This window comes from Camelus ferus, chromosome 14 (assembly GCF_009834535.1).
Source record: "Camelus ferus isolate YT-003-E chromosome 14, BCGSAC_Cfer_1.0, whole genome shotgun sequence".
Classification (NCBI taxonomy): domain Eukaryota; kingdom Metazoa; phylum Chordata; class Mammalia; order Artiodactyla; family Camelidae; genus Camelus; species Camelus ferus.
Genome location: NC_045709.1, coordinates 21,660,568 through 21,686,659, shown reverse-complemented (window position 1 = coordinate 21,686,659; position 26,092 = coordinate 21,660,568). Strand labels below are relative to the sequence as shown.

Genomic DNA, 26,092 nt, shown 5'->3' with positions numbered 1-26,092 from the left:
TCCCTCATCCCTACACCAGAACCGCTCCCGTGACTTCCGCAGCCGGACTCACGTGGTAAGGGGGCTGCAGCCGCTGCGCGCCAGCACTGTGTTGGATATGTGGACAGTTAAAAAGGGAGCTGTCATCTTCACCCTTCAGGAGCTGGAAATCTGGTTTGTGTTTACGTCTGTTCATATTCAGTATACATGACTGTTAGTGTGAATTATTACACAATTTAACAGGTTGGTACAGAAAGAAACCCTGTTATGAATTATATATGGAAACAGTCTGACACGGGACTTTAAGAGAAGAGCTGATAAATGCAAATGGAGACACATCAGCCAAAATTTTCTGTTCTGCTGACTCTCATCCCACCTGCATCCTGAAGCCCTTGAGAGGCCCTGAAGCCGGGAGCTCGTGGGAGGACGTTCCCCACCAGGACTGGGGCAGAGCCTGGGGAGCATCCTCAGTGCAGAGGGGACGCCTGGTGCTGGGCGCTGAATCCAAGATCAGGTCGACACTACGATATGGGTTTTTCTCCTGCCTGTCAGAGTATTACCCACCTTAGTCTTTGTGGCTCTCTTGTGAGGCTGGTGGCAGTGGTGACACCCCCAAATTACAAGCAAGAAACCGAGGGCCAGGGGGTAGGGCAAAGCTGTTGGGGTCTCACAGTGTTGAGGGTGGAGACTCCTTGGCTGTGCCCCAGCCCGGCCCAGCCTGACACTCAGACATAGGAACTCTGTGCAGATTCCAAATGTGTGTGTCCACAGGGGCCAGGGTGCGGCAGGGCAGTGTGCATGCAGACCCTGGAGGGACACTGTGCTTAGTCCTGTCCTGGCCACGTGGAGGTCTGTGGCCAGGTGCACTGTGCTGGCTCCCTGAGCCTGGCCTCCTCAGCCCCACGATGGTCAGGATCCTGGTGCCCGGTCCTCAGGCTTGCAGTGAGGACTAAATTAGCCAGCGTGGGGGAGGCACGGAGCCCGGTTGCCGAAGCATAGACAGTGCCTTCTACACAGCGCTGCTGCTACCCCCGTAGGCTGCTGTCACCATCACAGTTCATGGTAGTTGTTGTTATAGTTAGTAGTAGTAGTAAATGTTTTTGTTTCCAACTTAAAAGTATAGGCTTTATTTTATTTTATTATTTTTTATTGAAGTATAGTTGGTTTGCAGTGTGTTCATCTCTGGTGCACAGCACAGTGATTCAGTTACACACACATGTACATTCCTTTTCATGTGCTTTTCCTTTATAGGCTATTACAAGATACTGAATACAGTTCCCTGTGCTCTACAGGAGGGCCTTGTTGTTCATGTTTTATATACGGCGTGTGTATCTGCAAATCCCAAGCTCCCAATTTTAGCCTTCCACCCTCTTTTCCTCCCTGGTGACCATAAGTTTATTTCCTATGTCTGAGTGTTTCTGTTTTGTAAATAAATTCAGTTGTCATTTTTTAGATTCCACACATAAGTGATGTTATGTGATATTTGTCTCTGTCTGACTTACTTCACTTAGTATGATCATCTCTAGGTCCATCCGTGTTGCTGCAAATGGCATTACTTCCTTCTTTTTTACACTGAGCTGTGTTCTGTTGTGTGCACACCACGTCTTCTCTACCCAGCCCCCTGTCAGTGGGCACGCAGGCTGCTCGCATGTCTGACTGCTGTCACGTGCTGCTGTGAGCACCAGGGTGCCCATGTCTACAGGCACAGGTTTTAGAGCTTAAGGAACATCAAAACCTTCATTGTTGATCACAGAGGAGGAAAGACAGAACCGGGAGCTTGTCCATCTGCACGTGGGAGGCCAGGGCCCCAGTTAGGCCCTGTTTTTTTATTGCTCTCACTGGAAGCATTCCTCACGGAAAGAAGCTCATTCATTTGTTCACACATGGTCACCTCTGGAGTTCCCTTCTCCAGAGCTTTCATCCTGTGCTCACTGAAAGCTTACACGGAAGACGACTGGCTCCGAGGGGTGGGGGTGGGGAGACCTGTCAGAGGAGGGCGGGGTTTTCTTGGCCGTCCCAGGACCATAAAGCCTTCCCCTATGCGTAGTTTTTATCACCTTGGATCTCAGGTCTCAGGCTCTGGTTCTGGACCTTATACGGCTTTGGGAGTTTGCCATGTGATAAAAAGGAAAAACCCATGTTTATCGCTTCCTTGGGGTACAGTGCCTGCTTTCCCAAACTCTTTCACTTCACTTGTCACTTTGCCCTGAAAATGGGGTCACTAATCTATGTGGGCGATTGGTCATTTTTGTTGCATTGCTTGGGAAAAAAAAATGACAACACCAAAGGTACCAGTGCTTTAGAGTCTGCAGTTTAATGAGATGTGTGTGTGTGTGTGGTGAAATGGAGAGATTGGGTGTGCGCTGTGACTTTGCTTGTGTGACACTGCTCTGGCCTCCCCCTCTGTCACATTCCCTTAGCTGGGGGCTCCATTTGGTTGAGGGCTCCCATTTGCAGCGGTGAGGTGGGTGGAATCCTACGTTTCCTTCCCTGTTGTATTTCAACATTTCTGTGGATGGAGAAGTCGTTGCCATCTGCAGAAAGCTGGGCGCCCCTGCTGTGGGAACCCCTCCCCGTCACCGCTCAAGCTTCTGGGCTGGAACTTTCTTCATTCTAAACTCCCCCCTGGGGCCCCAATGGCCAAATCGAGTAAAGTTGAGCTGCAAAATAAAGTAACGATGCTAACAGACTGTAACTTGTTGGATAGCATATGAAATCATGAATTTATATGGATTAAAAAAAATCAGTGAATAAATTAAAAGTTTGATGAAAATGGAAAAAAAAAAACCCTTCTGGTCCTGGCCCTAACCCAGCGGTCAGTTATCTGGTGAGCTCTGCCCTTGGTCCCCTTTCCAAGCTCAGTGTCGGGCTCTCCGCCCTGAAGGCAGTGGGTCCCGCTCACTGGTCTGCGGACCAGGTGGACGTGGCAGGTGCTGGCGGCATCGTCCCCGCCCACCAGCCTGTCAGTGGCAGGCTTGATTTTTAGGCAGTGGTACAAAAGGTTACAAAAGGTGGCAACGTGATACACGTGACTTTATATGTATTCATTTACTCTGAGACGGACCAGGTGGACCCGAAGCTTCTCTGAACAGGCATTGTAGTGAACTAATAATCTTTCCCTTTCTTTGATCAAAACCACAAGATGATCATTATTCATAAGTATGGTAAGTGTGTCCTTGAGCATGAAACAAAACCCGTTCATTATAATGAAGAAGGAGGAGACAGAGCTGTGTTTGAAGTCCAAAAATAATCATTAAAAGATGGATAATTCATCAAGCATGTGTTTGTTACTGATTATGTTTGGTGCTACGGGATTTGAAGGTGAGTGAAGCAAATCCCTAACACTGGGTGGTTCAGAGCCCAGCTGTGGGGATGAGCACACCGCTGCCCGTATCTCAGAGGGGTCTTCATCCACAGAAGTGCTCTCATGACGGTCTTGACAAGAAGATCGAGTTACGAATTAAGCTTTGCATTAGATTTAGCTGACTGCTGTTGCAATGGGCTGTTGGAGCTTGTTTCTTCTGTGGGTACAGAGTGTCTTGGGGCTCCTGTCCTCTCTTTACACAGACCCCCATGTGGTCGGTCACTACGCCGTGTGTGCCCGCCGGCACCTGACCTCCAGCCCCGGGCCCTTGATGTCTGGCGATCTTTCTCTGCCGTCATCTAGGACTTTGGCAGATGCCCAGAACCATCAGCAGTCACTTTTGTGTTGCTTGTGGGGTGGTAGAATGCTTTTGTCTCTTTTTTCCCCAATAGCTTTTATTTTTTAGAACAATTCTAGGTTCACAGCAAAATTGAAGGAAAGGTCCAGAGATGTGCAGTACACCCCTGCCCCACACGTGCACAGCTCCCCCAGTATCGGCATCCATACCCCCCAGAGCAGAAGGTTTGCTGCCATCAGGGAACCCCCAGGGACAGGAAACCGTCACTCAGAGCCTGGAGCTGACACTGGGCTCCCTCTTGGTCTCTTGGTGCTGGACGTTCTCTGGGTTTGCACAGATGTGCCTCTTGGTTTAAACAGTTTGGGATGTGCGGTAATGAGAAAGAAGAGCATTCGCATTTCCTGGATGGAGACCGAGAGTTAGTGGCTCTTATGAAATACGGCCTTTAGCTTTGAGAAGGGCGGGTGTGCTATTTCGAAGAAAGAGCTTTGCTTAATTTATCTCCATTCCCACCCAGCAAATCCCACTTCAAATTTAAAAAAACAAAGGGACGAACAAGGAGAGCAAAGCATTAATCTGCACACCTACTCCCCGTGTAGGGGGCGTCGTGCCCACCACCGCCGTCCCCGCGGCTCTCAGGGCGCTTGGCTGTTTGGATTAGGACTGGGGTGAAGGTTGGAGGTGGACAGGCGGCCCCCTCCTTACCCAGAGTCCGAGTAGTTACAGCTTGGCCTGCTTGTTGGATTGGTAACCAGATGGCCTCTGTTCCAGGCACAGGTGACAGGTGAAGGGCAGGTGTGATTAAGATTGTTCTGTGAAGCACCTTGGTTGGTCATTAATTTTCAGCATTGCATGAGCTTATGGGGCCTGGTCCTGATGGAGCCGTGAGCTTGCTCCAAAACATCAAAACTCACTCAAATGTGGAATCTAAAAAAGAGAGAGAGAGACACACACACACAAATGAACTTATTTACAAAACAGAAACAGACTCACAGACATAGAAAACAAACTTATGGTTACCAAAGGGGAAAGGAGAGGAAGGGATAAACTGGGAGTTGGAGATTTGCAGGTACACACTACTACGTATAAAATAGATACACAACAGGTTTCTCTCTATAGTACAAGGAACTAGATTCAATAGCTTGTAATAGCCTATAATGAAAAAGAACATGGAAAGGAATACGTGTATGTGTGTGTATGACTGAAGCATGATGCTGTACACCAGAAACTGACACAACATTGTAAACTGGTGATACTTCAATTAAAAACAAAACAAAACAAAACAAAGCGCAGGTGCTTCCCAGCTGTCCTCTGCGCTGTTACCCACTCCCACCTGCCCCACGGCAGCGGCCAGGCACAGTGTTCTGAAACACCAGTGAGATTTGCAGTGGAGAGCCGTAAATGTGTGTTGACTTCAAGGAAGGCAGGCACTCCTAAGAGGGTCTTGGGGGCCTTAAAGCATTTCAAGGAAGCAGAGTATCGAATTAATGCTTTTTGTGCTAAAAACATTAAGGCATTTAAATGTGTTACTCTGATCCCTGCTGCAGCCTGGGAACAGGAGGATCTAATATCTTCTGTTAAAATCCCTGCTTTCCTAGACTGTGCCGTTCTTTTCAGCCCTGTCCAGGAAGAAACAGACCATAACCAGTCGACTTCAGTGAATATAAAACTTGTAATTCACAACGTACAACCTATTAATGTTTCTATAAAACGTGGTTGCCCAGATCTTAATCTCTTTGACACCAACGAGTGGAGATGCTAGGTTTTCAGAAGCTAGCCTCCCCTGGCCTGAGCGCCCCTGGAGTGGCTGTTTCTCAGGCATGTGATCAAATTGTCCAGCGCACAGGGACAGATGCATAAATCCTGAGCCCCCAAGCAGGGGATACTGATTTCAAAGCGAGCCCTTTCTCGGGTGCGGAGTAAGCCGATCTCGAGCAGACGGTGTCCTCCTTTTCCTAAGAGCCCCTCTCTGGAGCCTGGGCGGCACTCACAGCACTTATGGCCGCGGCGCCCTATCAGGTTGTAAGGGTTTTGTTCGGTTAATAAGGAGTATCAGGTTCCCTCACAACTCTCACTGTAGGATGGTCGGTCTGTGCCTCCTCGGCTGGCCGGGGAGGAGTGCGTGCTCCCAGGACCATGGGGCTGTCACCTGGCAGGTAGTGGTTGACATGAGTGTAAATAAATATAACACATACATGGCCTCATCTCGAAGTCAGTCTTTAGCATCCTCCCCTTTACAATTCTTGTGTGTTGAGGAAATTTTGAGAGTTTGGAATCGAGATGCAGAGGCCATGTAAGGATGAATTCAGGTGACTTCGAAGATGTAGTCTTAAATTCTTCACACTAAACTCTGGGTAATGCATCCCAGTGCAAGTGGACTGTCAAGGTGGTTTTTCAAGTACAGCGTTACACGCGGGAGAACCAAGACTGGGTTTTGTGTGGTGTACGTGTGTGTACAGCCCTGAGGTAGTCAGGGACCCCTTCAGGCTTTATGTTATCATCAAATATTGAATACTGAATGAGGCAAATGAACCTTTTAAACATCAAGGATGTTATTAGTAGTAAATGTTAATACATAGTTATAGTGGCAAATTTATATAAATCTTTTTAAAATTGAACTATAGTTAGTTACAATGTGTCAGTTTCTGGTGTACAGCACAGTATCCCAGTCATGCATATACAGACATACATTCCCTTTCAGATTCTTTATCATTATAGGTTACTACAAGATATTGACTAGGTTTCCTTATGATGTATGGAAGAAATTTGTTTTTTTTTTTTACTACTTATAAATAGTACTTTTAATAGCTTCTCTAATTGTCTTTTGCTTCCAGCCTCCTTCCCTCCTTCCCCTCCTCTCCCCTCTACTCCCCCTCCCTCCCCTTCCTCACTCCTCTCCTTCCCTTTTTTGGTGGAGGGTGAAGATGAGTTCTACTCCTGTTTTTGAAAGTTGCGTTACACCTAAAAAGTCTGTTCTGGGAGTGTGGAAACATTTACCCTTACTATTTTTGAAAACAGAATACCCACAGCATGTTGAAAATAATCTTTGTCCTTACAGGATGTCATGGAAATTTTAAGCTTTCTGCAGTTTGAATTTAATACGGGCCCAAACCAGTGTGTTGAATTCCTCAAATGACCGTGGAATTGCACCACCAGGATAAAGAGCAAGACGGCAGGGCTTCTGGGTGGCATCTTCACAAGCACTTTGAGGGCTTAGCAGACACCTGCTCTCCAAGTCCCACCTGCACAGTCAGATTTGTCTTATGGCACCCATGGAGACACTCAACCTTCAGTGTCATCAAAGGCAGACCGCCTTCCGGCTGATACTGCAAAATACAGGGGATGTTATCAAAACCTGTACATTTCAGCCGTACCAAAGTGAGTCATGACATCAGTACACCTGGACTCTTAGATTAGTTTCTCAGCAAATCCAGTGGCACACTGGCCTGTGTTTCACAGGGTTGGCTGGATCACATCAGAATTCGTAATTATTTCATGCAAATATTTGTCACCAATAACGAGATACAGGACCTTCAGTTTGTTCAGTCAGCAAGTTCAAGGCTTCCTCTCCCAGGCTCTGTGTTGAACAGGTGTTAATAGTGTGAAGGTCCCGAGGTCTTCGAGATTGTGGGAGAGTGTGGTTTCAGACTTAAATCATCGTGTGAAGAGCAAATCCATAAAGGATCTTGTTTGGAGGGTTTGCACACCTGACGTCCCTGAGACTACGTGTGAAGACTTGGGAAGCGGGTGTCTGCTAAGCCCTCTGCGTGCTCATGCAAGATGATCCGCAGGGGCTCACCGTTGGCTCAGATTAGTCAAAGCATTATGATTGAAAGAGGCAGGGGGAGAAAAAGACCAGGCTTACATGTTAGCCATTCCCAGGAGAGCCCCATGTGAGGCCAGAGCCTGTTGCCAGCGATGTGTCATTGAGAACTGTCACAAAAAGCCTGTAATAAGCCTATAATGTTTCCAAAGCTGTTAGTAGAAATCAAGACCATTGGCGTGTTTGGTCAGAAAGTTTGCAAACAGTGTCCATTCCTAGACCACAGGAAAAGTGGGCTGTTTTTACCTACTTCTAAGAATGGTAAGTTTAGAAGTTTAGATCTTAGAGAGGTGTCTAGCCTTGTGGGGAAAGCTTTCATTCTCTCCGTCTGCAAGTAGGAGTCGCCCTTCAGCTGATACCATCTCTCTAGGTCTGCTACTTATGTGGAAGTGAATGTATACCTGTGTAAGTAGAACTGTGTTTTTCCTCCTGTTATTCCTAGTTATGGTTAGAGATGTAATTAGTCTTGGAATCATGGTTATGGTAGTCACCATTGATTGAACGTCCTCTGTATGAATCCCTGGATTAGCAGTGAGGGTGGGGTGATGGATGGACTGGATGGGACAGGAAGTGAAGGGAAAGGTGAGTGACATGAACAAACACATCTCACAGGATGGACACGATCAGCTACCTGGACTGTGTACAGCTCCTAGAAATAGACACACCTGCTAGGTAGTGTCAGGGTCAGTTCTTGCTGGCCCCCCTTGTGGTCTGTCATCCTTTCTGCTCTTTCACGGGGCAGCTCATGAGGTTAGAGAAGGACTTGGAACCTCAGTCATTCGGCATTTTGTAGGGAACCACACCTTTTATATTACCAATCTTACGTGGTTTTGGAACCTTTAAGGGTTGAGAGGAGCCTCTTCCTGGAGGGTCCCATGGCACCTCAGTTGTTAGAGAAGATGCTGTGAGAGGACAGAGCCGTGAGGCTGAAGCAGCCACGGCGAGAAGCCCTCACCCCTGAGCACACCTGGGCGTGGGGTGCTGCTCCCCAAAGCCGGCAGCTCGTGGTTGGCGTTTTCCTCTGCAGGCGCGCGTCCTGCTTCTTAGAGTGTATTCTGCTCCCGCCCCCGCTTGCAAGGCTGCCTCTTGGTCAGGCGCTGTATTCACGGAAGGAAAACCTGGACTGCTTCCTCTGTGTTTGCATCCATCTGTACGTGCCTTCCTCACGCATAACACAGCTCGTGTCCACGTGTATGTCTGTTAAGTGAGGGAGCACTTCAGTCTCCTCTGGAACCAGTGAGTGATTGAGTTTATTTTTATTTTATTTTATTTAATTTTTTATTGATGTGTAGTCAGTTTACAATTCTGTGTCAATTTCTAGTGTACAGCATCATGTTTCACTCATACATGTACATATGTATTCTTTTCATATTCTTTTTCATTGTAAGTCACTACAAGATGTTGAATATAGTTCCCCGTGCTGTACAGTAGGACTTTGTTGTTTATCTATTTTATATGTACTAGTTAATATTTGCAAATCTCCAACTCCCAATTTATCCCTTCCCACCCTCTTTCCCCCTTGGTAACCATAAGTTCATTTTCCATGTCTGTGAGTCTTTTTCTGTTTTGTAAATAACTTTTTTTCTGTCTTTTTTTTTTTTTTTTTTAGATTCCATATATGAATGATATCATATGGTATTTTTCTTTCTCTGTCTGTCTTACTTCACTTAGAATGATGATCTCCAGGTCCATCCATCTTGCTGCAAATGGCATTATTTTATTATTTTTTGTGGCTAAGTAGTATTCCATTGTATACATATACCGCAACTTCTTTATCCAGTCATCTGTTAATGGACATTTAGGTTGTTTCCATGTCTTGGCTATTGAAAATAGTGCTGCTATGAACACTGAGGTGCATGTATCTTTCCAATTTGAAGTTTTCTCTGGATATATGCCCAGGAGTAGGATTGCTGCATCATATGGTTAAATCTATTTTTAGTTTTTTGAGGAATCTCCATACTGTTTTCCATAATGGCTGCACCAAACTGCATTCCACCAACAATGTAGGAGGGTTCCCTTTTCTCCACACCCTCTCCAGTGTTTATCATTAGTGGACTTTTGAATGATGGCCATTCTGACTGGTGTGAGGTGATACCTCATTGTAGTTCTGATTTGCATTTCTCTGATAATTAGTGCTATTGAGCATTTTTTATGTGCCTATTGGCCAGCTATTTCTCTTCATTGGAAAATTGCTTGTTTAGTTCTTCCGCTCATTTTTGGATTGGGTTGTTTGTGTTTTTGTTATTAAGTTGTATAAGCTGTTTATATATTTTGGAAATTAAGGCCTTGTCAGTTGCATCATTTGCAAATATTTTCTGCCATTCCATAGGTTTTCTTTTTGTTTTGCTTATAGTTTCCTTTGCTGTGCAAAAGCTTGTAAGTTTATTTAGGCCCCTCTTTTTTTTTTTTTTTTTTACATTTATTTCTATTGTCTGGATAGACTGTCCTAGGAGAACATTGCTAAGATTTATGTCAGAAAATGTTTTGCCTATGTTTTCTTCCAGGAGGTTTATCGTGTCTTGTCTTATATTTAAGTCTTTAAGCCATTTTGAGTTTGTTTTTGTGTGTGGTGTGAGGGAGTGTTCTAACTTCATTGATTTACATGCAACTGTCTAGTTTTCCCAACACCACTTTCTGAAGAGACTGTCTTTTCTCCATTGTATATTTTTGCCTTTTTGTTGAAGATTAATTGACTGTAGGTCTGTGGGTTTATTTCTGGGCTCTCTATTCTGTTCCATTGATCCATATGTCCGTTTTTGTGCCAATACCACACTGTTTTGATGACTGTAGCTCTGTAGTGTTGTCTGAAGTCTGGGAGGGTTATTCCTCCAGCTTCATTCTTTTTCTTCAGTAATGCTTTGGTGATTCTGGGTCTTTTGTGATTCCATATAAATTTTAGGATTATTTGTTCTAGTTCTGTGAAAAATGTCCTGGGGAATTTGATAGGGATTGCATTAAATCTATAGATTACTTTGGGCAATATGGCCATTTTAACAATATTAACTCTTCCAATCCAAGAACATGGGATATCTTTCCATTTCTTTAAGTCATCTTTAATTTCTTTAGTCAGTGTTTTGTAGTTCTCTGTGTATAAGTCTTTCACCTCCTTGGTCAGATTTATTCCTAAGTATTTAATTTTTTTGGATACTATTTTAAGAGTGATTGAGTTTAAATTTCTCTTCTCAGTACCTACATCAGCCAGCCTGCAGGTCTGTGTTGGGTCCCCCTAGACGTGGCCTCACCCTCCTGCTGCTTGTCTTCCTTGAGTCCCATTTCTGCCACTGGGCTCCAGGGACCATCCCAAGCTGCCTCTTAGAGCTTGGGACTATGGTGAGAAGCACCAATATCTGGGACATGAGATTGAGTTCGACAGCCTTACACGTGTGGGATCAGAGCTCAGATGTAGGATGTTCCACAGGGGGTAACTGTCCAAAAGGCCTGGACCACTGGCCCTATGTCAGTGCAGTAAATGAAGAAGAAGGAGGAACACAGGGGTCAGAGGGGCGTTGGTCCAGCCATGGACTCACTTATAAAACAGATATGTATGGTAGTTCAGTTATTTTTAGATTTCAGACTCATAGGTTAGATGTTTGCATATTACAAGCTCTATTGATATTAAACGCTTTTTAAAGCTCTCTGTATGAGCTTTTTTAAGGTGCTGCAATTTTTGAAACGTTCAGGATAACCGACTACTATAAGAAATAAGGTGTTGTAATGTTTTATCTTCGTACTTTTTTTTGGTGGGGGTAGGTAATTAGATTTATTTATTTATTTATTTTTAGAGGAGGTACTGGGGGTTGAACCCAGGACCTTGTGCATGCTAAGCATGCACTCTACCACTTGAGCTATACCCTCCCCCTATTTCAGTGCTTTTTTAATTAAAGAGAATCTTTTTTGTAAAATATTATCTTTAATGGAAAAATAGAAACCTTCACAAATGAAATCACATATATTGGTTTGTGCAACATTAAGAAAAAACTTACAAAGTCTTGTATACTTTATTTTGGTTAGTTAGTATTTTTCCCTCTTACCCTCTTATGGGAGGCACTTCCTCAAACAGTGAGGAAGACTGTTTTAAGTGAAATTCCAACCCAGATTTGTACTTACTAATTTGAGTTTCAAAGCTTGAAAAAAGAGGATGAAATTCGGCGTTTCTGCCCATTAATCTTGTTACTGTATGAAAATTTTGCGTAAATCTCATGCTTTGGAAATATAAATTTAGCTAATTAAAACATTTGAGCAAGAGAGAACTTGTTACAAACAACAAGTTCATACTGTACAGCACAGGGAACTGTATTCAGTATCTTTCAGTAACTTATGGTGAAAAAGAATATGAAAATGGATATATATATGTTCATGTATGACTGAAGCATTATGCTGTACACCAGAAGTTGACTCAACATTGTAAACTGACTATACTTCAATTTAAAAATATGTATGTATGTTTGTAAAAGAGAGAGAACTTGTTACCTTGTCCAGACTAGTGCCGGCTGCTTCAGTGTGGTCCACGGACAAGCAGCATCCACGTTGCCAGGAGCTTGTCAAAATTCATGTTCTCAGGTCCCACCCCAGACTTCCCAAATCAGAATCTGTATTTTCACAAGCTTTCTAGGTGATTTTGAAGCTCACATGAACACTGAGACTCAGTGATCTCCACCAGTGGTCTTCAGGCCTCCTTCTTAATCATGAGGACTGTCCAGATGGACTAGAGAAATTTAGGTGTTCAACTAGTGGAAGTATTGTTACCATGTTACTCCCTCCGGCTCAGCTGAGCTCAGTTTACAAATCCATCGTGGAGACCCAGCCCCTCTTTGACAAGTAGGGCTGCCGAGCTCTGAGAAGGGAAGGGATTTGGTTTTGTTTGCTCAGATGATGCTGCAAATTGGAATTCAGAAACTCACTCTGAGACCAGAGCTTTTGTAAATGAAATAAATTAATGTGTGGTTATTAACCTTAGGAAAGTAGTTACCAAAGGTTTTACTTAAGTGTCGTAACTGTAGAAAGTGAGTTTTAGAATTTCAGGAATGCATATCCCATAAAATGAGGTACTCCAGGATACTGAATATTTTTAAACCAAAAGGAAGATTTGATTTTTATTTTAGCATCTATTATATTAGCCCCAAAATGTGGGTAGAATAGCTCTCCAGTTAATTAAAGATCTCTGAGTTTATATTTTTATTCATAATGCACCAGCATAGGTTATGCAAGTGTCCCAGCTCCTAGCTTGGCTCCAATATAGTCTGGAATTCTTATTATACAGGTTGAATCTGTTATATGCTGGGAATACTTAAGTGTGGCATGTGATTCCAGGTCACAAATTAAGATTTAAAAAGAGCTAATTTTGGCCTACTAAATGATGACTCCATGATGACTTGGCCTACTAAAATCCTACATATGGCTGAAGTGTAGTGATGCCTATTCAGTTCTGTAGAAATTAGCTGTTTGACATCTATTTTGAACCCCTAGTGTGTGTTAGAATTATGTTTTCTCAAGGCATTACAGCTGAGGGCATAATAAATCCTGGATGAGCGTTTCATGCTTCCAAATCACTGGGATATGACTTGGTTTATATACTGCAGCCAGGTTTTCTCTCCATTTTTGCTTTTGGGGAAATGCAGCTGTTGAACTTTCATAGATTTTACTTTAAGCATTAGAATCATGACTTGAGACCTATGCCAAGGCATAATGAAAATGGCACAAGATAAAGAGAAGATTATAAAGGCAGCAAAAGAAAAGTTAAGAGTTAGTTACAAGGGAACCCCCATGAGACTATCAGCTCATTTCTCTACAGAAACGTTGCAGGCCCGAAGGGAGTGGCAAGATACAGTCTAAGTCCTGAAAGAGAAAAAAGTGCAACCTAGGATACTCGACCCAGCAAGATTGTCATTTAAAATAGGAGAGAGAGAAAATTTCTCAGACAAGCAAAAATTGAAAGAATACAGCAATACTAACCCTATCCTAAAAGAAATATTGAAAGACCTTCTGTAAACAGAAAAGAAGTAAGAATCCATAGAAAAGAGAAAATCACAAGGAACTGTGATGATACCTACAATGAACAGCCAAAGAACAAACACGAAGATGTGAAGGAGGACATGAGAACCCTGAAGCGTTGGGGAGGGGAGTAAGAATCACGGCTTGACCTACTTGAGACCCAGATCTCAGAGAGGCAAATGCAGTTGAATGTGTTTGACCGGCTATTGTCTCATGTTGGCTGACTACCTGCTAAACCCCCTAAAAGAAAAGCAAGAGCCTCAAACTCAGATTTGCCCAGCAACTTCCCTGTTCCACCACCTCAGTGCTTTAACCTCCCACGGCACCATGTTCATGTGGCTGAGCATCTGCCCCACAGGCTCCCTTCTCTCCAGAACTTGTCAGGTCACTTTGCTTGGTCATCTGGGTGGCACATAGAACCTCAAGGAGCTGCAGCCTCAGGCCGGCCCAGTGCTTCTGGCGTGTCTGTTCATGCTCCCTTGTGAATCTTATGGATGCAGAAGAAGAGTTGGAGATGAAATGATGGCACCATTGGGTGGAGTACCACTCCAGTGGCTGAATGATGGTCCTCGAAGAGTGATTAATTTGATTGTGGAGAGAAATGATTAATGCGTTCACAGTTCCTTACTGTCATGGTTCCTTACTGTTCCTTACTAATTCCTTTGTAAAGCCCCTAGATTAGGAGAAAATTGAAGAGTTTCTATTGAGTAGGTGAAGTCTAACAGTTTCAAGTATTATGTCCTAACCACTTAGCAGACATTTGAAACAATAATGCACATAAATGGAGAGAAGTCATACTTCATTTCTTTCATCCTTAAGCGCCCATAATCATTGCCAAGCTACATTGTGGTAACCTGTAGAGCACTGTTCATCTTCTCGGCCTTGGCCTGAGAGCAGATGCTGCCTCCCTCACTTCCTGTTCCATGCTGACCTTTCCCAAGGCATTTGCATTTAATCCTAGTAGCCATGAAAACTCAGCTTCACAAAGTTAGATCTTGCAGTAGATCATCGCAAGGAGTGTCATGTGATCTAATGCTGAAACTGTGAGCTACTTCCAGCCAGTGTTTTGCACCACCTGAGAGACACTGCGTGTTTCCCTTGAGCGTTTGTCATTTCCCACTGCGGTACCCCAGGGCCACACACACAGTCTGGGAACCATGGGTCAGCGCACAGTTCTCAGGACTGTCCAGTTTTCTTTCCAACCAGTGGAGGTTTTCAGGCGAGATAGGAGATCACATTTGTTTCACACCTGCTTGTTAACATACGTTTTCACATAAACATATCACAACCATCTCATGAGGTGAGTGGTTATCACTTTCCCCATTTCATTGATGACAGGTAAGGACTCACAGAATGGTTTCCCTGTTTAAGTTGTTAGTCGGGGTCCCAGGAAAAGGTTACGCTCAGCCCTTTACATTTGAATCCTCCATCGTTTTCTCTATACTGTGATCTCTGCTTCTGTTGAGTTCAGAAATGAAACAGGAAATCACATTTGTGTAGCAAATTAGAATTATGGGCTGTGTCTGCCAATAAGAAATTTAATGAGAAAGAGGGATGTTAGGATCAGCCCCTTGGATCCAAGTAGCAGTCACGTGGACTTGGAGGGAACAGATACAGTTTATATCCCTGTACATTAAAACTGCTTAATTGCTAGCATGTGTTTGAATGAAAGCTCACTGATACCTGACAGTAGTGCTTCCAGTAATTTCCTTTTAGGCTATGTTAAAGTAAGTCTAGCATGTGCTGCCAGGGAGATGGTGATCTGTCTGGTTCTCCTCTCAGCTGTCTAGAAGATCCTCCTTGGAAGCTGTTTTTAAGTTCTGCAGCTCACCGATTAAATGACTCAGGCAGAAGACCTGACCGAGCCCCGGACCCCGGGCTTAGGGGAAGGGGGTGATGGGTGTCCTCGTACGTCAGCCTTGTTAATATCTGGGAGAAGAGTTCCGCTGGTTCTCTTCTGACCCAGAGGACATAATTCGTACTTTCAACTGTGCTTATCAGTAACCAAAAACATACTACCAATTTTCAGCAGTTGCAGCTGCCCCAAGGAAGCAGTAAATCCCCATCACTGAAAATCCCTGTGAAAATGACAGGAGAGGCAGTAGGTCACCCGGCGTGGCTCCCACAGCCGCTTCAGCCCTTCCGTTCTGTTTTCCCGGCTTGCCCATTGTCATGTCTTTGTAACACTTGTGCTTCAGTTCAGCTTACGTCTCACCAAACACTTCCTTCCAGGCTTGGTCAAATTAAAGTCTTCTGCTGGAAAATGCATTTTTCTGGTTTGGAGCTCATCTGAGAGGTTCTGTGGAGAAAGTCCTTGAGTGTCCCTCCCAGGTTACACGTGCAGCCCCCACATGGGTGCAGTGGAGTATCTCCGGGAAACCCAGAAAGGTCTCTTGCTCTGGGTGTGTGTGTGTGTGCACGTGCACGTGTGCGCGAGTGATTCAGGGATTCACCTGTAAACTTCACAAACCAGATACCGGCTTCCTTGTTTAAAACTTAGGATAGATCAGTCCTGATCAGCAGTTTGACAATGAACCCAGTCTCATACTCTGAACAAACACATCTTCATAATTAGTGTCGCTGTGCTTTTTTATTTTTTTAATGATTGTGTAACAGTTTAGCATTTTTTAAATATTGCTGTGCTTTACAGCCCAGAGATTTATGTTGGCTCTTCTTCCCCGATGGCCTGAAGGCTTATGGAAAATACCCACCTTCTTTTGACTCCCTGTGGAGACCAGCCCTCCTAGGCACAGGCTGCCTCTCCTTCTCCACCTGCACAGCTCAGGTTAAGTCCACCCTCTGCCCTGGGACTCTCCTTAAACCCTCCTGCCTGGCCGCCCTTCAGACGCGGTCTCCACCTCGGGGCGGATGTGGTGCGGTTTTCTCCTCTCCTCTCGCACTGGTCCTCTTTCTGCACTTCCCCAGCCCAGCTGACAGTCTTTCCCTTCTCTGAAAGCAGGTTTTGTAGGAAACTCCCTCGCCAGCCCTGGGGTTAGGGATGATGCACGGCGAAGCAAAAAGGAGGTCTGTGCTGGATTTCTGATTTATTGAGAAGACATACCCTAAGACCTCGGCCGCCAGCCTCACTGCCTTTGTCATTCAGGAGGGCACACGCGCCCTCGAGGAGTTTGCACGCCCAGCTCCTGCCGCGCAGAGTGATTACAAATGGGCTTGTGTTTTCAGTTAGTCTTGACTTGTGTATTTCATCTGCGAAGCTGGCAAACACTTGAAAGCCACGAGCTACTGTTTTTTGAAAGCTGCTTTGCACAGGAACGTAAAACGTATGTATTGAATTTGGAAAGTGTCCAGGAACTGCCCTTTTAATGCAGCTAAATGTAGATCACAGCTGTCTCCCCTGGAAAGACACAGAGAGTCATAATTTCTCCTTCTCCCCTACAGGGTCTCTCCGCTGCAGAAGTCGGAGATAGTGGACGTGGTGAAGAAGCGGGTGAAGGCCATCACGCTGGCCATTGGGGACGGGGCCAACGACGTCGGGATGATCCAGACAGCCCACGTGGGTGTGGGGATCAGCGGGAATGAGGGCATGCAGGCCACCAACAACTCGGACTACGCCATTGCACAGGTCAGCCGCGTGGCCGACCTGCCATCCCATCTGGTAGACAGGGTCTCCTGGGCGGGAAAGGCCTGGCTGGTGTTTGACTTGCAGTCCAGCCCTTGGACTCTGACATCCCTCCGGAGGCTGCATGTCAGAGAAACCACCAGGGTGCTTGGGTTTCTCTGCAGCCTTGATCTTGCGCAGTGACGAGGCCTCGTCCTGCCGCTTGGGTTTCTTTTGCCGGCTGTGGAGTTGGCTGAGTTTTGTCATTCCTGACACATGGGGCTCTGGTCCTATGATGATAACCTCTTACGCTCAGCTCTGCCTCTGCTGCACGTGCTTTTCCTGTGCCATCCTGTGCCCGGGGACGGCTATGCCCATAGCATCCGTTCTCAGCCTCCGCTATCCCGGTACCTCCTCTGCTCCTCTAGAAGGTGCTGGCACCCTCTCCCATTAGGGATTTAAGGTCAGGGGCATCAGCAATTTACAGCTGTCGCCTGGGACTGCCAGGACCACTGCCGTCAGGTGAACTCCAGGGGCATGAGCCCTGGATTTGGGGGTGGTCCCCCTGCAGTCAGCAGCCTCTGGCACTTCAGCCACGCCCAGCCTGCTCCTCTCTGGATGGTACTTTGCAGCATAGGCTCCTGACATCCGTCATAGATCCTGTTCTGTTGACCTGAGGACGAGAGAAATGTCTACTTCTCGCTGACAGCCCCAAAGTGAAGGAAAGTCACCAACCGCCTGCCCCTCAGGGTGCATATCTAGACCATTTATGACACTCGACCCTCCAGAAAATCTAGACATCACAGAGAACACGGACCGTTGCCTCCTGTCTCTGATTGCAGCGCGCTGGGATTAAGTGCCCGCTGTTTGCTAGGTAGCTAGGGTTCCCCCTTGTTCTGCCAGAGTTTGGTCTTTTGAAGAATGTGTTAACCTTAATCACATATGCACAAGGAATAATGGCTTTCCCCTCCTTCAAGCTGGAATCGGGGGCTATATAGAAAACGTGGAAGAGCTTGCAGCAAGCCCAGGGCTACGGTCTGGTCCTCTGTGGCTCTGGGGCCCCATCTCCCAGAGGGCTCTGCCCGAGATCACATCTCAAATTCCCTCAGCTCACAGTTCTCCAAACGCAGGAGGAACTACAGAATCCTCTTGGCTCCAGAAAGTGCATGAAATCAATCCTGTTCCTTTCTTGATTTCGAATAAACCCTCAAGATGATGGCTAATGCAGGTAGGAGAAGGAATTCTGAGTGTACAGGTGGGGAAGCTGGGGCTCCTTCACAATAGGTGACCTGCCGCAGGTCCCAGCTCCCAGGGTTAGAGAACAGCAGACCTGCCTGTGACCCTGGGGCCCAGCCCCGTACACCTGCCCGTATACTTTCCCCAGTCAACCGCCCGGAGGCCCGTGGGACTCACCCTTCCTGCAGGCTGTCAGCAACTGGAGATGTTACACACCCAGCGTTATTACATACTTGAGTTACAGCCCCATGTGCTGGACAGGATCATGGGAGGTTTCCTAGGAGTTCCAGGCAAATATTTGTCTGTCTTTTTCTTTTAAAATGTCTAGGGAGGGGAGGCTCTACGACCTGCTTTATTGAAAAGGTACCAATAGGATGTGGGATCTGAGCAATTGCTCCCTTCAAATCAAAGGTAAATCAAAATTAGAAGCAAATCAAAATCCAGGAAGAGTGTATAGGAGGGCAGGGCTTCATAACTGTCTAAGGGGCTGTTTTGCCAGTCCAGCCCCAGGAACTGACGAATGGCCCCGGGCCTGCTGTCCTTCCCATCCACTGTCCTGTTCCTGGTTAGGCGGCGGCCTGTGGTTTCGGGGCCCTCCACCCTCTGCCTTCATCACGAGGCAGGAAGTGCCACTGTTTGAGGAGTTCCTTTGCCCCTGATGAAATGAGGAATGCCTTCAGTTGAAGGGGCTCCCTGGGCTTTATCTGCTGGTTTTCATGTGGGTGAAAATGTTATTGATCGAGTTTTGGAGAAAGTGCCCAAGAGAGTTATCTACAGCAGGAAAAAAGTGAGCTCAAAGACTGGTCCTTGGGGAGATGGTGAAGGAGGCCGAGCTCTGGTTCCACGTCCTCCCGGCTGCCCAGGCTTTTGTCTGCAGGGACAGCCCCTGGGACTGACGGCCTTCCCGCGGGGTGTGGGGCCCCCAGCCCTCAGCTGCCTGTCTCCCCGGGAGAGTCACTCCTGCCCCCGACCTTCTGCAAGTCTTCTGAATGGCCTCATGGAAAGAGCGTTTTGATTTAGGATATTTTTTTTTTCTGAAAGCAATTGCTACAGCGCCCAGGCAGGGCCTTCCAGATGGTTCCAGCAGATGTTCCCGTGCCCACTGAGGTCCAGCGCCAGGGGGCCGGGTCAAACACAGACTTCCTTTCTGTTTGTTGAGCTGGTTATTTTATGATTCCCCAGCCCCCTTTGGAATCCTTGATGAGCCTTTATGGGGAGTTTATTTTTCCATATGCACCCACTCCTGCCGTCCTGAAGTCTCATTCAGCTTTTGGAGTCCGTCGACGGGCCGTCTGCCTGTCCCTGATCTGCAAGACCTCGCTGAGATGTGTTTCATGTCAGATTGAGCCGCCCCTCCTGAGGGCTGATAGAAACGAGTATGTGGCTTCCTCTGGGAAAAAAAATTAAGAAAAATACTATATGCTCAGCCAGTCTTTCCTTCCCACAGAGAGTTAAATATAATTTCAAAAGTCATGTGAAATTAACAGGAAGTTTACAATAGTGAAGAATGCCTAGTACCTGTGGACGTTCTCAACACAGCCGGCTTCCCTCTCCTGGGAGGCTAATGTAATTTGAGTTGGCGGACCGCCCCGCGACTTGGAATGGGAGGTCAAGTCCAAGTTCAGGGCAACCAAGCGTGGGGACTCGGCGCCAAGCGAGATTGACTGAGTGCACAGGAACCGTGAATTGAAACCGCGTTGCCCCTAGAGCGCACACAGGCTGGGCCACAACGCAGCACAGCTCACCTCCCTCCCTCCGGCTCCTTGCTCACGCTCTTGGGGACCCTGATGAAACAGGGCACAGACAGCAAGGCCAAGCTAAGGGGAGGGCGAGGAGATGTGGTTGGAGTGGTGTCCAAAGACCCCCTGCCCCCAGGACGATCCAAGTCTTTGGTTGGAATATTGCTGAGTATCTCAAACCGCAAGAGCCCAGTGGTCACGTCACTCTCAGAGCAGCATCAGCTACGTGCTGGTGCTTTGTTCTGATGGGCGGCTGCACGGCCCTCCAGCGAGAGGGGCTCTGCTCTTGTTGATGGCCAAGAAGTGGGAAGGAATGGGCGTGGAAGTGGGAGGCAGAGTGTGTGTCTGTGTGTCTGCGTCTCCGCGGGTGTCGCTTTTAACCTGCTGGCTGCCAGTGGGAACAGGTGGCATGTTTATGTGCACCCCTGGTGCGCGAGTGTCCCCCTCCCTTGATGCTGTTGTCACCTCGAAATCTGTGATTGAATAGTAGCCTCTGATTCCCACTGTACTTTCCTTCCAGTTCTGATGGGTCACCTTCTCTTTATAATCAAGATCCTTAAAAAGCATTTGCATAAATTAGAGTTTCACAAAAATAGCCATTCAAACTCCAGCTGCGTATTTGGGGAAAATGATAAGTATGTAGATTTAAGACTGGGGAGGGCAGAGCTCAGTGGTGGAGCGCGTGCTGAGCATGCACGAGGTCCTGGGTTCAGTCTCCAGCATGTCTAATGAAAAATAAATAAACCTAGCTACCCCCTACCCCCAAAAAAGTTTAAAAAATTAAATTTAAGAGGGGATTTCAGTCATTCTCACCTGGTCTTGAAGGCTCTGCCTTTGCTTTCCTGAGGTGACTGGTTTTCTCAGGTCACGTGCAGAATCTGGTTTCCTCCATGACCTTACCTGTCCTCTTCTCCGAGAGACATTCTGTGACTCTGGTTCCTGAGTGATGGGCCCCTCTGGATCCGTTTCTTTCCTTTTTCAGTTTTCCTACTTGGAGAAGCTCCTGCTGGTTCATGGCGCCTGGAGCTACAACCGGGTGACCAAGTGCATCCTGTACTGCTTCTACAAAAACGTGGTCCTCTACATCATCGAGGTGAGCCGGGGGGGGGGGGGCTTCTACATCATCGAGGTGAGCCAGGGAGGGCCTCTACATTATCGTGGGGGGGTCCTCTACATCAGCAAGGTGAGTGGGGGGTGGGGCCTCCTTGAAGAGGAGGGCTTTTCTCAGAGGGTAATTTCAAGGAAAGGTTTTTGTCCATGTACAATGCAAAAGGTGCTCCTGGGACGTCTTACAGCCTGACCCACACACACCTCATTGAAGCCGGGGACACATTCCAGATCCAGGTTCTCTGGATCCAAAGCCAGGAGCCCCCCGCCACCTTCTCCACACCACGTGCCCTCCCTCCTCCGTCTCCCTGACAGATGGGTGGGCGGGGACGCCCTCTCCTCTGCGTGTTCCTCCTGGCCCTCCTCCCCCGGGTGGTCAGAGCCTGGGGAGCTGCAGTGGCACCTTTCCTGGCGGGCCCTGAGACTGTCCGGTTTTCTTTACTTGCATGAAAAGGTTTCTTGCTGGATTTCTCCTGGAACTGCAGGTCTCCAGAGCACTCACTGGTGCTTCTGGGATGTTTGGATGTTATCACTTCAACCGGGAGGATGTGGGAGTGAGTGAGGAGTAAGCCAGGAATGTAATTAAAAAGATCTCAGTGAACTCATTGAGTTGGCAGCCTGTTTTTCAAGATGCTGATTCAGTTACAAGTAAAATCAAGGTGCTTGCTCAAGGGGTGGAGGGGCCAGGGACCAGTGGAAAAGGCATTTCATGCTCGGTCGAAGTGGGAGCGCTGGCGACCTCATTCCTCCTTTTCAGGAACAGCTCTGCTATAAAGGTGCGATCGTCATGACTAAGAGGTTTCCAGACGTGTATAGGAAAGCAGAAGCAGGCAGCCACTCTGTGGGGAGCTAGGAAAGCAGTGGTGATTGTGTGTGGTGCCGGCATCTCATTCTGTAGTGAGTGACTCTGTGTCTGATTTCCCTCAGCTCTTGGCAGGAAAAACAGCTGAGGGGGCGCAGGTCAGCCTTTTCTGATGTGGTCCCTGAAAACACTCAGCTCAGATCACTTGACAAGCTGTTTGCTCATGTGGCTGTGCCGGACTGCTCCTTCACCACGTGGTCTATCCTTTCTTATTGAATATTCGGATCAGACATCTAGGTTCACGCCGTGCCCTCCGTAACTAACACATAATTACTAACACGTAATTTCCCCAAGTTGTGCAGATTGTTCGCTGCACAAGGCTGTCCCGCCAAGGGGATAAGCAGGGCTGAGACGTAGCAAAACCTAGTCAAGAAGTTGCAGGTTTCTTACCTGCACAGAGGCTGCCACCTGGGGGGTGTCGTGCTGCGGTGCTCAGCTCAGCCACCGCCAGTCAGAACTGTCAGATGCTACGTGTCACAGATTTTGTGGTTTCTGTCTTCTTCCTGTCCATGTTTTTACGATTCCCTTTTGAAACTTAAAGGTGTTTGTCCCCCCACCCCCACCCCTAGGGCATTTTTGGCTTGTGTGATAGGAGTCACTCCTTAAAGTCACCTGGGGTCATAGATAATTAGTGAGGACGGCTGAAGCGGGGGTGTTGGGGTCCCCATTCCCACGTCCCAAGTTTCACATGCATTTTAAGCTCCCAGAGCTGAGGGCTTCCGAATAATCTGGTTTTCCTCACAATCAGCAAATTGCAGATAGTCTAGACTTCTTATCAGGACATCCTACATGGAGCTCAAGCCTGAAGCTTTCCACAGCTGCCTTTGGGGACTTTCTTTGTCATTTACACCTACTATCTGCCCTTCCTCTTTTTTAAAAAAGAGCTTCAAGTGGGCTGAGGTGGAGATGCGTACAGTTTCAGTCTGTCTGCAAAATTCTCTTTGGCACGAGGCCCTTGAGAGGCTGTTTAAGTCCCTCAAATTAATGTCTCAATTGTGGTTGAGCAACAGGACTTCAGCGGTCTTTTGGAAGCAGCCTTGTAAAACATTCTTTATGAAAGTAAAACTAACTAAAGGAATAGAGTATCTCTACTGCTCCGAGCCCAGTGTCCTACTTCATATCGCCAGGCGATGTTCATTTTAAAACCAAGAAAAAACCCTTGACTGAGCCCAGACAGTTGGAGTGTTGACTCAGACAGCGGCCACCACTGCCAAGTAACTGGTGTGGCGTCCGTGTGTGCACTTCAAGGACCGTCCTCCTTGCGTGCTGTTCTGGTGTGTTTGAGCTGAAGGAGCTGAGATTGTTGTAATTTGATTTGCTCGTTCGCAGCGCAGATAGTTTTGTGTTCTAAAGCTTACGTTGTAGTTAATTACTTAGGTGAGAATGAGTTAAATGTATTCCATATTTTTCTTAAATGGTTTTCTTGTAACTCAAGGAGAAACCCTTTGCAATAGGCAGTGAATTCTCATCTCAAATGTCCTCTGCTATATATGTAACTATCAGTCATTTAAAATGACAGATTTAACTGAAGAAAGAGAATGAAGCTGGAGGAGTAACCCTTCCAGACTTCAGACAACACTACAGAGCTACAGTAATCAAAATAGTGTGGTATTGGTACAAAAACAGACGTGGATCAATGGAACAGAATAGAGAGCCCAGAAATAAACCCACAAACCTTTGGTCAACTAATCTTCGACAAAGGAGGCAAGAACATACGATGGAGTAAAGACAGTCTCTCCAGCAAATGGTGTAGGGAAAACTGGACAGCTGCGTGTAAATCGATGAAGTTAGAACACTCCCTCACACCACACACAGAAACAAACTCGAAATGGCTTAAAGACTTAAACATAAGACACGATAAACCTCCTAGAAGAAAACATAGGCAAAACATTCTCTGACATAAATTTTAAAAATACAAATTTAAAATAATTTGCCAATTAAAAAGAATACCATGTGTGCATATGTACACATATGTATAGTCTGAGCAATTACTGTGAGGCTCATTATATGATTTGAATTAGCAATAAAGACTGTATGCAGAACCAGAGCCCAGGGATAATGCAGGCTGTGTGCTTAGCGTACTAACCCGTGGACCAGGACTCCTCTGTAGAGGGGTGCCTGGCGCACTCATTGCAAGATGCGTCACAAGCTGAAAGCCCCTCCACCCCTACCCCAAGTCCCTTTACGTGTGTGTGTTCTTTTCTGACCTTTCTCTCTCTGTTTATAGAGACGTTCACATATACAGACAATTCAGTGTTTTTACGTACCTGTCATCATGTTTTGTAATACATTCTGCAGTTTGTGTTTTACTTACAGTATATTTTGAATTCATCTCCCATCACTGCATAGGGACCCATCACGTGCTGTTTCACAGGATGGTGTCCTGCAACCATCCAGCCCCATACGTGGTGCGCCGCATAGAATTCATTCAGGCTGTCGTAACTATTGGTGCAAGCGACTGAAAAGTAGGAACAGAACGATGGAGTCAGAGAATTCATGGTGGCCCTATTAATGATAAAACTAATAACGTATTCGACCTTTGTTTTCCATCCGCTCCGATAACTGCCTTAATTTAGTGCTTTTTACCGGGATGAAAGCAAAGACCACTAGCTTTGCCCACTCAGCCGTCTGCAGTGCAGCTGGGGCGAGCTTTCTGAAGCATACACCTGACCGGCTCCAGTGTCTGGCACGGTGTCTGGAACATAGGTGCCCAAATTGTTGGCGGTGCGTGAGTGAATGAATTCCACTACTCTTTTCAAACTCTTCAGGGGTTCCTGTGTCTTTTGATGAAATCCCATCTCTCCCTCGTGCCCTCTGTGGTCTGGATCCTGATGGTCACCAGCCCCGTTTCCCACCACATCCCTCCTGTTTTGTTTTTAATCAGTGTTATTGAGGCATAGTTAACACACAGAAAGGTATGCCATTTTTAGGTGTACAGTTCTAGGAATTTAAACTGGGTTTTTATCATTAGAGACTAACTGGCAGTTTCCTGTCCACCTCCCACAGATGGTGACAGACAAGAACGTGCCAGTTCTAGAGACAGTGGCCGTGATGGGTGCACAACAGTGTCGGTGTGCCACTGAGCCATGTGCTTAGAAATGGTTCAGATGGTCAGCTTCATGTTGTGGGTTTTCACCACCACTCCACAACGTTTTAACATTCAAAAAGGTGACAAGCGCTTACTTCCCTAGTCACCTTGAGGGAAACGGAAAATGCGCCTCAGACCATGTGCTTTGGGAAGCTCACTGAAGGCTTGAAAGACAGACTTTGCATGTAGTTTTGTTTTGTGTTAAAACCAATTAAATGCTAAGCGACTAGATGGACCGTACTTCTCGGGAGGTGGAACCCTGCTGTGGGCTAGACTGGGAGGGACCTCTCAGTCACCTGGGCAGTTCCTGTTTTGTGCTGCAGGTTACAATTTTAATTTTAATACATTGGTAGGGAAACTGTTTCAAGTATGAATTCCCGTTGGGCAACGTGAAAATGGGAATCAAGCAGAAGGGGTGGCATTCTGGAGAGTGCTCTTCTCCCCTCGTGGTCCTCATTCTCCGCGTGAAGTGCTCTTGGGCTGCGGCGTCCAGGTGGGCAAGATGGGGCCATGGCCCTTAGAATTGGAATCTCATAGAGGATGCGGTAAGGACTCCCATCACTCAGTCCCAGGCTGGGTGCTGGCTTCCAGGAAGACGCTTGCCATGGGGACTCTTGGAAGTGGTGTTTCATGGCCAGGAGGGTGGGGGGCTCATGAGTTAAGACCTGAAGGACGAGGAGGAGGTGATAAGGGGAGGGGCTGGAGGAGAGGGTTGGACCACTGTGCCAGGGGGAGCCTGCACCTGCGTTTCCCATTCCCCTCTCTGTCCATCCCAGCTCTGTGATGAATGTCAGCAGTCGGTAAACAATGGGGAAGAGGTGCACTTTGTTGGTTTTTAATTGAAGTAGTCAGTTACAGTGTGTCAGTTTCTGGTGCACAGCATCATGTCCCAGCCATAGGTATTCACACATATACTCATTTTCATATTCTTTTTCATTAAACGTGATTACAGGATACTAAATACAGTTCCCTGTGCTGTACAGAAGAAATTTGCTTTGTATCTATTTTTGTATATAGTAGTTAATATTTGCAAATCTCAAACTCCC

The 26,092-nt window shown here is 46.6% G+C and overlaps 1 protein-coding gene and 1 long non-coding RNA gene across 3 annotated transcripts in view; one reads left to right on the top strand and one right to left on the bottom strand.

Moving 5' to 3' along the window:
• LOC102506353 (phospholipid-transporting ATPase IB) overlaps positions 1–26,092 on the top strand; it is a 416,600-nt gene that overhangs the window by 220,852 nt on the left and 169,656 nt on the right. For both annotated transcript variants that reach the window (XM_032496428.1, XM_032496427.1), the window contains exons 26-27: positions 16,855–17,038; positions 20,972–21,082. In XM_032496428.1, coding sequence (XP_032352319.1) covers positions 16,855–17,038; positions 20,972–21,082 — 295 coding nt within the window. The remainder of the gene's footprint in view (positions 1–16,854; positions 17,039–20,971; positions 21,083–26,092) is intronic.
• LOC116668600 lies at positions 1,213–18,462 on the bottom strand. Its single transcript, XR_004325805.1, has 3 exons — positions 18,376–18,462; positions 11,151–11,153; positions 1,213–1,222 (listed from the first exon to the last, which is right to left on the bottom strand). It is a non-coding gene; the product is annotated as an uncharacterized LOC116668600 (long non-coding RNA).